Here is a 13,315-nt window from a genome sequence, read left to right on the forward strand (position 1 = left end):
CAGACAGCCACATATGTCCTTGACCAATTCTGAACAAGGGAAAAATACACTTCTAAACACTGGTGATTCAAAGAATTCAGAGCTCAAATAAAGTAGCAGTGAGAAAAGATAATCATGCAGGTGTCAAGCAATGTTTTTGCTATTTAGATCATAAAGATAGTACCCATCTCTTGGCTTATTTAGGGTTACAGTAAATCAGTATAAAAACATAATTTTGAAAGCATTCTGGAGATCTAAAGTGAACTAGAAGAGGAAGATGGAAAAACAGGAATAAATGTTGTCTGCGTTTTAAAAATACTAAATGCATCAAAACTTCCAGTGATGAATGACTAAACGTAATTTCTTCCTGATACAGGAATGATTCCTGATACCTACCTTTTGACAGAAAAGATTAAACTTTTTCTTCACATTCAATTTATATTTTCTTTAACACTAGTTCTGCACACAGTATTAAAAAGAAATCATGGTGAAAAGAAAATCTATCACAGTGGCTATACCACTAAAACAAGATGACGCAGAACAAAAAAAAATAAAATTTACTGTTTATTTCACAAAGAAAATTAAGTGGTCCAACACATCTTCGATCATCATCTGTGTCCTTTCTGACAAGAGAACATACAAAATAATGGCAAGCTAGATCATGAGTCTAGCTCAGGGTCAAGTTTTTCTACTTTAATGACCATCTCTGGAGCTAAAGCAGCAGTGCCAGCTTGCTGGTTCTCTGCTTCCGACTCAGACAATACTTCTTCCTTTATTTTTACAGGCTTATTACTGGCTTCCTCCTCTTCATCCGAAGACTCATCAAGCTCCCATTCATCATCTATGTCCATTTCAAATACTCTCACATGACGGAGATTCGAGCTTAACTAAAGAAAAGGCCAAATAAAGAACTTTTAAAATGGCTTAACTAATACATTATATATAAAAAATTAGAAATAAGAAATCGGAAAAAAGTGGTTTTATAGGAAAGTTATTTTCCAATCAATTTACAACAAAATCACTAAACTCAGCTTTCATTTTGTATAAAAGGATCTCCACATACAATTTCAAGATTACTAAAATCTAAAATTGTTATTAATTACTTAGTAAGCTTTCTCAGAACAAGAGAACTAAATAGCTAAGGTCACTACCTGCTCATAATCAATAAAAGCTTGACATCACTAAATGTTTGCACTGAGAGGACTTACAGATCCTGTTGCTTCTGTTACTCTTTGCAACAATTTAATACTTACCACACAGGACACTTTGCGAAAACCATTCCCAGCAACATACTGTGCTTTCATACTTTCCAGTAATCTCCAGTGCTTTTCAAAGTGCATGGTACGGGTGGGAATAGCACTACGCTGTTCATCTAGCCTAGAAAGGGGAGAAAACCAATCCAGGAGTGAAATGGGGCTGTTCTCCCTGGTTTACTAGGGGTGGTATCAGGGTTTGATTTCTACCAGTATTCCCATTTCCAATATAATTCTACCAGCTACTGTATAAAAAAGCTGTGATACTATATTCTATGAAAAAAACTGCATTTCCAAATAGTCAGAATACCTTTTTAAGGCAGAAACCTTAGTAAGGTTTTTGATTCACTTTCAAGGTAAGCAAATGGACTCATTTTAAAAATTAGAGATCTGCCTATTTAAATTTCAATCTAAAGCCATCTCTTTCAACTGACCTTGAACCTCTATGTGGCTACTGAAGTCCTAATTCTGAAAGGAAAATACTAAAGGCAAATCTAAAATAACTCTACTACAAACTGGGGTTCATGCTATCCTTGAAAACAGAAGTTCCATTCTCCACACCAAATAATTCCCCACCTTGTTCCAGCAAATAATTCTTGACAGAGGAGCTGTTGAAGCCAGTATTTTTTCAATAAAAAAATAGAAGCATTTCTGCTCAGCTGAGTTTATTTATCTATCAAACCTAAAGAACCAGAATGTACAATATACATTAAAAAAACATTTAACTGTTCTATCAGAAAGACAATCTTACTAATGTAAGTTACCTTGTAGAGTAAGACCCAGTGAACTGATATTCTGCAGAATCTTCACTGTTATACACTAAAGACAACGGCAACTGGACCAAGAGTCTATCTCTTCCTTCACGTCCTACAGTGTCTTTAAGAACTACTGTGACAGTTTCATCATCATAAAACTGTGCATCTAAACAACTGTAGGTGCTAGAATTAAAATAAGTTTTGTTATATCAAAGATGTTATCATGACTGAGAAAATACTGTATATATAACATTATACTGGTACCAAGCAGAAAACTGACAATGAAAATATCAAGTGACATTCTATACAGTAACATTTAAAATATATCATTAGTTTACACTAAAGTCACAGTTCCCTGTTGTACTCAGTAACATTTAAAATATATCATTAGTTTACACTAAAGTCACTGTTACCTGTTGTACTGATTATTCACAAATATAACTAGGCCCTGAAAATAGATAATCATGAAAAAAGAAAAACCTGTGAACTTGGTTCACAGCTCCAGAAAACTCTTGACATCAATGGTCAGGCCTTAAGCCTGTAGAGATTCCATGAATGACACCATGTATATACGTATGTGTGTGTGTGTGTGTGTGTGTGTGTGTGTGTGTGTATATACATATATACATATATATAATAAACAGAGTTTACTAGAGTGAAAAGTAAAAATAAGATTTACATATGAAAAGACACAACTTCAAAGACATTATCATAAAGAACTTCGTTTATGTAAGGAAAAGAGTAAGGAAAAGGTTGGTTTAGGATTAGTGTCAGTTCTTTCTCTTGCAAAAGCCTCAGGATGACATCAAGTATTGTTACCCTTTGTGCCCTAAGAAAATCCCACCCCAGTGAGAAGGATACCACCTCACACCTCGCTGGTCATAAGAAGACCTTCAGCCATCTGCCCCCGACCCACATTACTTTCTTAGTTGACAAAGAGCTCAGAAGTATTAATTGTAGGAAAGCACACTATAAAAATTCCTGCAGGCCAGTAAGGTTCCTTTCACTGTAAGTCAAATCATCCTCTAAGTATAAAATACATAACCAACCCAGCCCCCTAAGTTGCAAATGATGAAGGCCTTCTAAGAATATCATCACTGTAACTGAGTCTAGCCATATTCCTATAATTGTATTTATTATATAGACATCTCACTCAAACAAGATTCAAGATTTACCTTCTTCTCACTTTTTCAGTTGTGGCATATGTGAAGCTCCCAAATTTAATAGCAATTAGTCCATTACTTACAGATCTTCAAGAAAGAAAGGGGGTGGGGGAAGAGACTTTGTAGAACAAGTTGGATAGGCAATAATCTATATATGCTTGAAAGAACATGATTGTTAGTACATTTACCTAATCACCAAACCTCAGACCAAAATACTATTACACTCACTCTAGAATACTGATAACTGATATAAACCCCTGATAGATAAAACTAACATCAAAATTACAGCTTAGTTTAAAATCTTATAGTCACCAAAGTAGCAAGATTCCTTATAAAATAGGGATGTTTGGGACAACAAAATTATTTCTCTCGGGCTACATCTTGGTTTCAAAAACTTTCCCTCAGGTTTAGACTTAAAATCATTTAAGATCCTAGTGACATCCTGAATATGATTTATTTTTCAGAACTTTTATTTGCATTCTCAAAAGAAGTCTCTATATGCAAGGCTTCTTGTTTAATGAAAGGCATACTTAACCTGAGGTAAAAATCCTTTCTATAAGGAAGCCAAAATATAATTTTGAACTTCCACAAGTTGATGAGATATAATCCTGACTATTCTGTTGTTATATTTTTCCTAACCCTAAAAATATCCTACATGTAACAGCTATATACCAATACAAAATTAAATAATCTAGAATTAAAAGGGATCACATAGCTTCCTAATTTGGCATTACCACCTTAAAAATGTGAAAACGAATCCAGAACAGTTAAGTTAGCAAGCCTAAAGTCATAAGGCAGCTTAACTAAAACCTGAAATGTAGGGAAGGGAAGTGGTATGTTTTATGATTAAAAATAATAAAATCTTATCTCCTTGGTTCAAACTTCAGATTAATACTTACTGGGAAATATCAGTATGTCTCCTTAAGATGCACATTTTATAAAGTGAATCTTCTAAAATAGTAAAAAGAAGATAATGCAGATTTGAGGTTTTATTATTCCACCTAAGGAAAAAAAGTTAATGTCAAAACATGATTATTTAGCTACCAATGCAGAGAACCAAACTGTATTATTCACATGAGATAGGGGAGAGACACTTACAGAAAAGGGAATTTGAACAATCTACGTGTGGAGTCCTCACTAAAACAAAAGAAAAAAAAGAAGTAAGGAAAATTTTAATTGGCTGCTGAATTATATGACCCAAAAAGGTAAACAGAATTACCTTCTAGCATCTCTATATAATGGAATACATATTGCTTGATTCATCGATTTTCCAATTACATCCTAAATAAGATTTAAACATATAATTAAAGCATATACATACACAAAAATAAATACTCCACAGAAAGTGACTGCTCGTCACTGTTTAAGTCTAGTGCAAAATCATCTATATCACCAACCTTCATGCAAGAAACTTTAATGACAGTCATGGCAGTAAGGAAGAGAGAAAGTTCTGAGCTGAAAAGGACCCTGGAGATAAGTGATGGCAGGTTAGAAACCACCTCTTCTAGTCCCATAGCATCAATCATCCATCATTCATTCAGTAGTTAACAGACACATCAGCTCTGTAACTAAGACCATTTATAATAAGTCTGTCCTGGGCACAAGTAAAATACTAAAGGACGTCAACACATTCAATAACCATGTATTTATTTTTTAATTTATGTAAGAAAGCAACAATAAGAGGAAATATTAGAGTGAACCATATGAAACTGCCATTTTTGTTAGTCAGAAATAGCTGAATACCAGCATTTTGATATGGTTCATCTTAATAACTACGACCATTTACATAAGCGAGCCGCATATCGCAGATGTTCTTGCTCCTACACAAAAACATGCATTTCTTTCAAACTTACTGCTGGCTTTTGCAAGCAATGATCAATAACGTTCTCCATCCGCCTTTTCACAAAATGCAATGATTTTCGAGGATAATAAGGAAACAGCAGAGGACTTTCTGGTTTGAAACAAAAACAAAAAATAAAAAGCTATAACAAACCAGATAACTAGGAGAAACTGATCTACTGCTAGAGCCAGCCCACACAGCTCATCTGATGGTGGAACTCTCCCTGGCCACTTCATTACACCTTGGCACGACCTCACTAAAGATGACCGTGGCCTTCTGCCTTGCATCATCCCCTGCTGCCAGTCCTTGCAGCTTATTCTATATTTTATTTTTTCCCACCAAAATCCAACAGTATGCTTCTGCTGGCTATAAGAAGAAAGGGATGATTTGGAAACCACAAGACATATAATGAAATAAGTTCATTTTTCTCTCTTCTTTGCCATAATGGTATAACAGCAGCGCTTGTTTTGGAAGAGTGTGATAGTGAAAACAAAAACAGGAGACAAGAAACTGGTGCTATGAAAATAAGCTCTTTACTTTTGAAAAGACTACTTTATCAGTAGAAAGTAATATATAACTTTTCATTTAGTGACACCAAGTATGCTAGGTTCTTTTTATATCTGTTATTTCTATTGTTTATAACAGCTGTATATATTAAGCATCATACTCTTTATATTTTACTGATGAAAACAAGAAAAAAAATGAGGCTTAGGAGGTGTAGGCAATTGCCCAGCGTGAGAATGACTAGGAAGCTAGACTCTGAATCTAACCCAGGTCCAACTCCCAAGCCCACCCTCTTCCACTGTGCTCTGTAGGCCTCCCTCACAGCACCTCATGTCCCAGCTATACTGGATAAGAGGAGCTTTAATCGTGTTAACATTTTAAGCTCCCAACAGGGGACAGATGCTGTGGTATCATAGAGAGATATTTGGTCTTTGTCCCCAGTTCCTGGCCCAGAGCTCCTTAATGAGTTTTAATGAGGCCCTTAGATAGCTTCAGGATGGGGGCTGGTCTCCATAAAGACCAAGCCTTGATTAGAAGCTTGGAACTTTCAGCCCCTTCCCTCGACCTGCGGGTAGGGGAGAGAAGCTAGCGTTGAGTCCCGTCACCAACGGCCCCTAACCCCTACATAATGAAAACTCCATAACGCCCCTAAACAACAGAGCAGAGGGCCTCTGGGTCGATGCTTAAGGTGCTGGGAGGGCAGTGCGCCTGGAGAGGGGATGGAAGCTCCATGCCCCTCCCCATACCTTGCCCCATGCGTCTCTTCCATTTGGCTATTCCAGAGTTGTATCCTTTATAATAAACTGGTAGATGTAAGTTAAGTGTTTCTGAGTTTTGTGAGCCATTTTAGCAAATTATTAAAACTGAAGCATGGGAAGCCCCAACTTTGTAGCCAAGCGGAACAGAAGTGTGGGTAACCTGGGGACCCCGTACTTGTGACTGAACTCTGAAGTGGGGGCAGTCTTGTGGGACTAAGCCCTAACCCTGTGGAGTCTGGTGGTAACTCTGCAGAGTTAGTGTCAGAATCGAACTGTAGGACACCCAGGTGGTGTCAGAATTGGTCTCAGGAGGGAAAAAAGCCTCTCATTTTGGTGTCGGAAGTGTTTTGAGTAAAAACAGCTCAGATGCATACTGCCTGCTTATATGCTATGTGCCGGGCACTATCCTAAGTGCTTCATCTAGGTTAATTTGTTTCATCTTCCCAACAGCTTTTTGAGGGAGGCGCTCTGATCACCCTCACTTTACAGAAGAGAAAACTGGGGCACAGAGAGGTCAGGCAACGTGCCCTCAGCCCCACACCAGGGAGTGGCAGAGCAGGACTTCAGCCCAGGCAGCCCGGCTTCCAGCACGCCGACCTCTGCCCACGTAACAACACCGACTCTCTCACATCCCCTGGGAAGCTATGTGTGCTAAGCAGTTAGCACTTGATTTTTGCAAAGTGCTAGGAAGAAGTTTCATTAAAGGTTTCTTAATAGCTCCATAATGACAGTTGGTATTACTTCATACTAGACTAAGAAACTGGGAGATTAATGAGCTTGTCCAAAGTCACACACTAGCAAACTCTTAAGCATTTAAGAGATGGAGTTAATCTGAAGTTAAACATGAGACCTGTAACTAAGATTACACCTTTCTATTCAGCCATAGAAGATGTGGGGAGAAAAAAGGGTAGAACCTGTTTTTAGTCCAAAGTCCCCAGGATGGATATTAGCCCAACAGTGACAGGGTCCAGGTGCCACACCCCTGCTGGTACACTGCCATCAGCCCTCCCCAGGCATCCTTCCTTACTCCTTGGACATCCTGATTAAATACGGTAAATGAGCTGAGTCAGCTGTACTTTTATTTTCCCTCTATTCAATAGCTAACTTACATCAATACGTCTCTCTCAATGGATCTTAAGACTCTCAAACAATGTAAAATACGTCCTGCTCTGAAAAAGGATTTGGGCTTGTAGGGTTAAATCAAAACAGCAGTAAGCAAAGTTCTGGGCCTGAGATTTCTCTGCCTCCCCCCACTCACTCACTCATTCAGATACACAGCAACCACACAGAGCAGAGGTCACTACTAAGTCCAGTTAAAAACTCAGGCTCTCAAGTTAGCAGAATCCTAGCTCTATCGCTTACCACCTTGGGGCCTTCTCTAACCTTCAGTTTCCTCACTAGCAAAATGAAGATAACAAGTACCTACCTCATAGGTTCTTGTGAAGATTAAAAGAGGTAATATATGTATGTGGCTACTACCCCAAGGATCTAAGAAATAGCTAAACTGTGGTCAGATTATTCTTTGAGAAAGCAAAGAAACAGATGCTTTAAAAATCTTTTCATCTAAAATGGAGACGTTTCGACATATTTAATGGTTGCTATTTTGTGTTGTATTCCCAGTAATGTTGGCTAAATAAAGTTTTACCAAATCAACATCCTAGAGAATGAAAGGCATAACAATTAAAAATACAACCTCAGAAGAATACAGTGATGCATCATTAGAGGAGTTAAAAGCATCATATGCTCTTAAAAGCTAATAAATTGGAACTGGCAAAACAGACTTCTCTGACTGATAGGCTCTACAGTTTTCTTCCCAATATCCTATTTTTTAATACATATTTTTTATAATGGACGATACTTAAGCAATCTTACTACATCACAGTTAGTATCAGAGTGTTTTTGAACATGGTAATGTCATATACTGTTATTATTTTACTGTTTCTATAATCAAATAAAATGGACACAAAAGATAAATCTAAAGAGCTTAGGTAAGTATTCAGCAAGTACACTTGCTGATGTACTGGTCTCAAATAAATATAAACATGGCCAAAATCCATGTCGGTTCATGAAATACCTTTAAGGTGGCTGCTGTTTTGAAGAAAGTCATACCACTGGTTCCCTTCTGTGTTAGGGGGTGACACAAGATCATCATCTTCGTCTTTCAAGTACTAGAAGTACAGAATTAGAAACTTAAGTTTTGTAAACCAAAGCATTAGGCTCCGAAATTGTTTATATTTAACATTATTCTACTTATTTTGTTTTACTTCCAAGTCCTCTGAAAGTGCATTATTCTGTGAGATGACCAAAATCTGCTAAATGCCAAGCAACTGAACTGCAAACATTAGAATGCTGTAGATTTAGAGACTATAAATTGAGTTTAAATTTCATGTTCTATTTTCAGGAAGCACATTTTAAACTTACATATGTAAGTTTATAAATTAATTTGAAAAGTATCAACTGTCAGTCTAATCTATGGCAGTAGTTCTCAAAGTGTGATCCATGCAGCTCTGAGAGTCTTCAAGATGCTTTCAGAGATCCATGAGGTCATTACTATTTTTATAATAGTATCAAGATATTATTTGCCCTTTTCACTGTAATGACATCTGCCCTGATAGTCAAAACACAGGTGGAGAAAACTGCTGGCACTGTCACCAAGAATCAAAGTAGTGGCCCCAAACCATACTAGCAGTCACTATATTCCTTTTTGCCACATACAGTTTCACTAATCTCTAATGAGGCTATTAAAATGATTAAACTAAATCTCAACAAAATCTTTTTAATATTCTGAGTGACAGAATTGGGAAGTATAAATAAAGCACTTTTGCTGCCTACCAAAGTATGACAGTTATCATGAGGGAAAGCATTTATGAAAATGTAGTTGTGAGTCAGGCCAGGCACTTCTTTGTTATTAATGGAATTCCATTTTCACTCAAAAGAACAACTGGCAGACAAACTATGATTATTCATTCTTGGGTATTTGGCAGATATGTTCTTGAAAATAAAGAAAGTGATCCTGTCACTTTAAGCAAAACAACTGACAGGGGTTTCCCTGGTGGCGCAGTGGTTGAGAGTCCGCCTGCCGATGCAGGGGACACGGGTTCGTGCCCCGGTCCGGGAAGATCCCACGTGCCGCGGAGCGGCTGGGCCTGTGAGCCATGGCCGCTGAGCCTGTGCGTCCAGAGCCTGTGCTCCGCAACGGGAGAAGCCACAACAGTGAGAGGCCCGCATACCACAAAAAAAAAAAAACCCACAAAAACAACAACAAAAAAAAACTGACAGTATTTATTACCAATGATAAAATTTAAACATTTAAGCCAAAATTAAAATTTTTGAAAAACATGTATCTGCCACTATGTGCTTGACAACCTCACAGTAGTTAAACATTGTCTGATGAGATTGGTAATGACATTAACAAAATCTGACTTTTGGATACTTTATGAAGAAAGGTGTCAGCATATGGAAGATCGTTGTAATTCAGCGAATCAGTATTTTCCAAATGACCAATACATGATATGGCAAAATCACATGCACAGCGTAGAAGATCCATCCAAAGTGCAAGGTAGATGAATGAATTTTAGTGAATCAGAATGTGAAAAGTCCATGATGCAATTTAGATTCCATACTGAAACTAACCTAAGATACTACCACTTGTCAGGATCTGGTGTAGTATCAAAGAATATTCACAGTTATCTAAAAAGCTATTAAAATACTTTACCCTTTCCAACGACACCCCTGCGTGAAACCAGGCTTTCTTAACCAAAACAACACATCACAATAGATCGAATGCAGAAGCAGATATGAGAATATAGCTGCCTTGTCTTAAGCCAGACATCAAGGAGATTTGCAAACATATAAAACAATGCCATTCTTCACTTAATTTTGTTTTGTGAAGTATAGTTACTTTTCGTTAAAAATATTTATATTAACGTGTAACGGTAAGTGGGTTCTTTTTAAATTAATTAAGAGATAATTCTTTATTCTGTTTAATTTCGAATACCTAATAATATCTACTATTGATAGATACAATGCACATAAAAGCTCTCCGGAGTCTTCAATAATTTTAAGAATGTAAAAGGTTCTGAGACGAAAAAGTTTAAAGCTACTCTTCGGTGACTTTACTCAAAGGGCACGGTTACTATATACTGTGGCATTATACTACTTTCAAAAAGTTTTGTATAATAAAGACTAACACTGCTGAAGTTTTAAAAATAAAAAAATTAGTAACTAGATTCAATCCAGAGCCCATACCTGACCAACTTTTTCAACGTTAAAATATTTTCCTTTTCGATTATAAAGATCTGGAGCCTAGAAAGAATAAATATAGTTTAATTCTTAAGTCAACTCACTGAGGAAAAAAAATCTTATATATTTACACCAAAAACTCTATTGTTTAAGAAAGCTGTTGGTGGCAATTACTCTTTTATATGTAGTAACACACACACAAACAAAAGTTCCATTTATATGCTTTACATTTAATAAATAAGTACTGCCATTAATTAGCTCAATAGTTTAAAAAGCATACAGAATTGCTTAGAACTTCAATTAAATTGGATTAAATTTGATTACTTCCTACCATTATCCCGATTTATTGTGATTGTTTTTTAAGAAGCACTATAGAAATACCAATTTCCTACCTCATTGAAATGTTCAGTAAGAAATTCAGCAACAAATGTGATGTCTTTTTGAGTCATCTATCAAAACCAAAAGGAACAAAAAGAAAACAGATTAAGATAAGAGAAAGCTTGCCAATAAAATTCTATGTAATAATAAATGTGACTTTTCTACTATCTACTAAAAGTTATGGGACAAATAAGCAAAGTTCCTTCAAAGAAAATGTCAACAGAAATTCAGGAGATTATGCAACTCTGAAAATATGAAATCCTAGGGCTCTGAGAAGCATGTAATTAAATATTTTAAACCCATTTTCCAATCAGCGACGCCAATAGCTACAGAACTCTTTATGGCCTAAGGCTGTTTATTATTTTATGCTTTATGCTAAGACTACGTGTGTAGAGTCCCTCCTTTGGGAGTAGGGGACTGTCAGTCCAGATAAATGACCTCAATGTGAGTTAAAGGCTGCAACCCAAGAGCGCTTCAGTGTTGGCCCTCTGCTTCTTTCAATGACCCTGCCTTCTCCCTATCCCGGTTCTTCAGCCCTCAAAAAATTACACATTGAGGGCTCTCCCAACAAGTAACATATTATGTTTCCCCAAATAAAGCTAAGAGTGATATCAGAGAAACAGCTAAGGTGAACGCCTCTGGTTTGCAAGGCCAGTCATCCACAGCACAAAAGATCTACTTTGTGTAAAAGCTGTGATCCTTTACTCATCTGGGCCACCAAGGTTAATCTTTTTTTTTTTTTTTTTTTTTTTGCGGTACGCGGGCCTCTCACTGTTGTGGCCTCTCCCGTTGCGGAGCACAGGCTCCGGACATGCAGGCTCAGCGGCCATGGCTCACGGGCCCAGCCGCTCCACGGCATGTGGGATCTTCCCGGACCAGGGCAAGAACCCGTGTCCTCTGCGTCAGCAGGCGGACTCTCAACCACTGCGCCACCAGGGAAGCCCAAGGCTACTCTTAATGCTCTCCATTTTTTCAGACTCAAAATTACCTAATCTATCTGAATCAGACAGTTTGGGCAGGGGTGAGGATGAGCGAGCTGCAGGAACCAAGTGGGAATTTTGCCTTATTCTGTAAGATTTTTCTAGAAGAAGGTTCCATTGCTACTTGTCACAATCCTTAGAGTCAGAAAGAAACTGGTGTTTGCCAGACCTCAACATAGGTACTAATACCTAAGTACTAGCTTTCCAAGGAAAATAAAAATGCATTTAACATTTTAGGAAGTTAAAGTAAGGAATCCAAACACCCTATGTTACATAGATTACAAAATCTTACACAAACATGAAAACAATAAACTTAGCCATAATAAAGGTGTTCTGTGAGATTAAAAAAAATATCAAACACGCAAATTAAAAAAAAAAAAGGCTTACTAGGATCTGTCTTGTGTCTAGAGCCTAACATCTTGTTAACTAATAACTGCATAAGACTACCAAGATGACCAGCAAAGCTGAGCTCAACCAGGGCAATATTAACATATTAGGAGAGGGGCGGAGTCAAGATGGCATACTAGGAGGATGGAGAATTTCTGTCTCCACACAACTAGGGCACCTACCAGGCACAGTGGGGGACCATGGACACCTAAGGGGATGAGAGGAACCCCCAGCGACCGGGTAGAACGTGGGGTGTGGGGGGAGTGAGGGGGGAGCAGAAGTGGAGGCAGGACGGGACTGGCGCCCCTGAGGGGCAGCTGGGGGATGGGAAGGGATCCCACGCCCAAAGGGGGGAATTGTGGGACCATTGAGAGGGCAGAGGATCAAAAGGGAGCGTGGCCAGGTTTCCCCTGCCCACCGAGGCCCCCTCCAGCCGTGGGTCCTGAGGGAGTAGGAGGGAGGGAAGGGGGAGCAAAAATAAAGGCCAGACCTATGGGACCGGCACCCCTGAGGGGCAGCTGGGGGAGGGGAGGAGTTCCTACAGCCAGAGAGGCCCTCCCATGGTTAGGGGTCCAGTGGGGATGAGGGAGACTGTTGGTGGGGGGGCGTGGAGGAACGGAAGGGAATGTGGCCAGTGCTTTCCCTGCCCACTTAGGCACCAGGGAGCCTCTTGGGCTCCTGGGCCTAATCCTCTGCCCTCAGAGCCTCCCTCCTGCCGTGCAGAACACAAGCCCCGCTCCTACACCCCCACCCAGGGCCCCGCCTCCACACTCAGAGATGCCCTCTGAGAACCCCTCCAACTGCGCTGGGCCTAAACCCCACCCACACTCCCCCACCCAGGGCCCCGCCTCCACACTCCGGAACTCCACAGCTGGAAGGCTCTCCTTTGGAGATGCTGCCTCTCCCCTTAAGGCGCAGGTCCTAAGCAGAGGCCCCGCCCCACGCTCAAACACCACCTCCAACCCCACCTAGGCTCCGCCCCACCTTAAACCCCACCCCTAAGTTCCACCCCTGCCTAAACTCTGCCCCCATAGCCAAGGCTTTTTTTTTTTTCTTCTTTTTTCCTCTTTTAGACT

At 39.0% G+C, this 13,315-nt stretch overlaps 1 protein-coding gene across 6 annotated transcripts in view; it reads right to left on the bottom strand.

Annotated features, from left to right (window-relative positions):
* Nucleotides 1–530: 530 nt before the first annotated feature.
* The window catches only part of ANAPC4 (anaphase promoting complex subunit 4), a 41,330-nt gene continuing 28,545 nt past the window's right edge, over nucleotides 531–13,315 (bottom strand). For 2 of the 6 annotated variants that reach the window (XM_004266207.3, XM_049708976.1), the window contains exons 18-28: nucleotides 10,887–10,943; nucleotides 10,501–10,557; nucleotides 8,327–8,420; nucleotides 5,004–5,101; nucleotides 4,370–4,431; nucleotides 4,249–4,287; nucleotides 4,050–4,151; nucleotides 3,163–3,237; nucleotides 1,997–2,170; nucleotides 1,233–1,356; nucleotides 531–866 (exon numbers count right to left, since the gene is read on the bottom strand). In XM_004266207.3, coding sequence (XP_004266255.1) covers nucleotides 639–866; nucleotides 1,233–1,356; nucleotides 1,997–2,170; nucleotides 3,163–3,237; nucleotides 4,050–4,151; nucleotides 4,249–4,287; nucleotides 4,370–4,431; nucleotides 5,004–5,101; nucleotides 8,327–8,420; nucleotides 10,501–10,557; nucleotides 10,887–10,943 — 1,110 coding nt within the window. In that variant the 3' untranslated portion in view covers nucleotides 531–638. The remainder of the gene's footprint in view (nucleotides 867–1,232; nucleotides 1,357–1,996; nucleotides 2,171–3,162; nucleotides 3,238–4,049; nucleotides 4,152–4,248; nucleotides 4,288–4,369; nucleotides 4,432–5,003; nucleotides 5,102–8,326; nucleotides 8,421–10,500; nucleotides 10,558–10,886; nucleotides 10,944–13,315) is intronic. The other 4 variants (XM_033421612.2, XM_033421614.2, XM_033421613.2 and 1 more) reach the window with 4 other exon arrangements.

Source organism: Orcinus orca, chromosome 4 (genome assembly GCF_937001465.1).
Source record: "Orcinus orca chromosome 4, mOrcOrc1.1, whole genome shotgun sequence".
NCBI lineage: Eukaryota > Metazoa > Chordata > Mammalia > Artiodactyla > Delphinidae > Orcinus > Orcinus orca.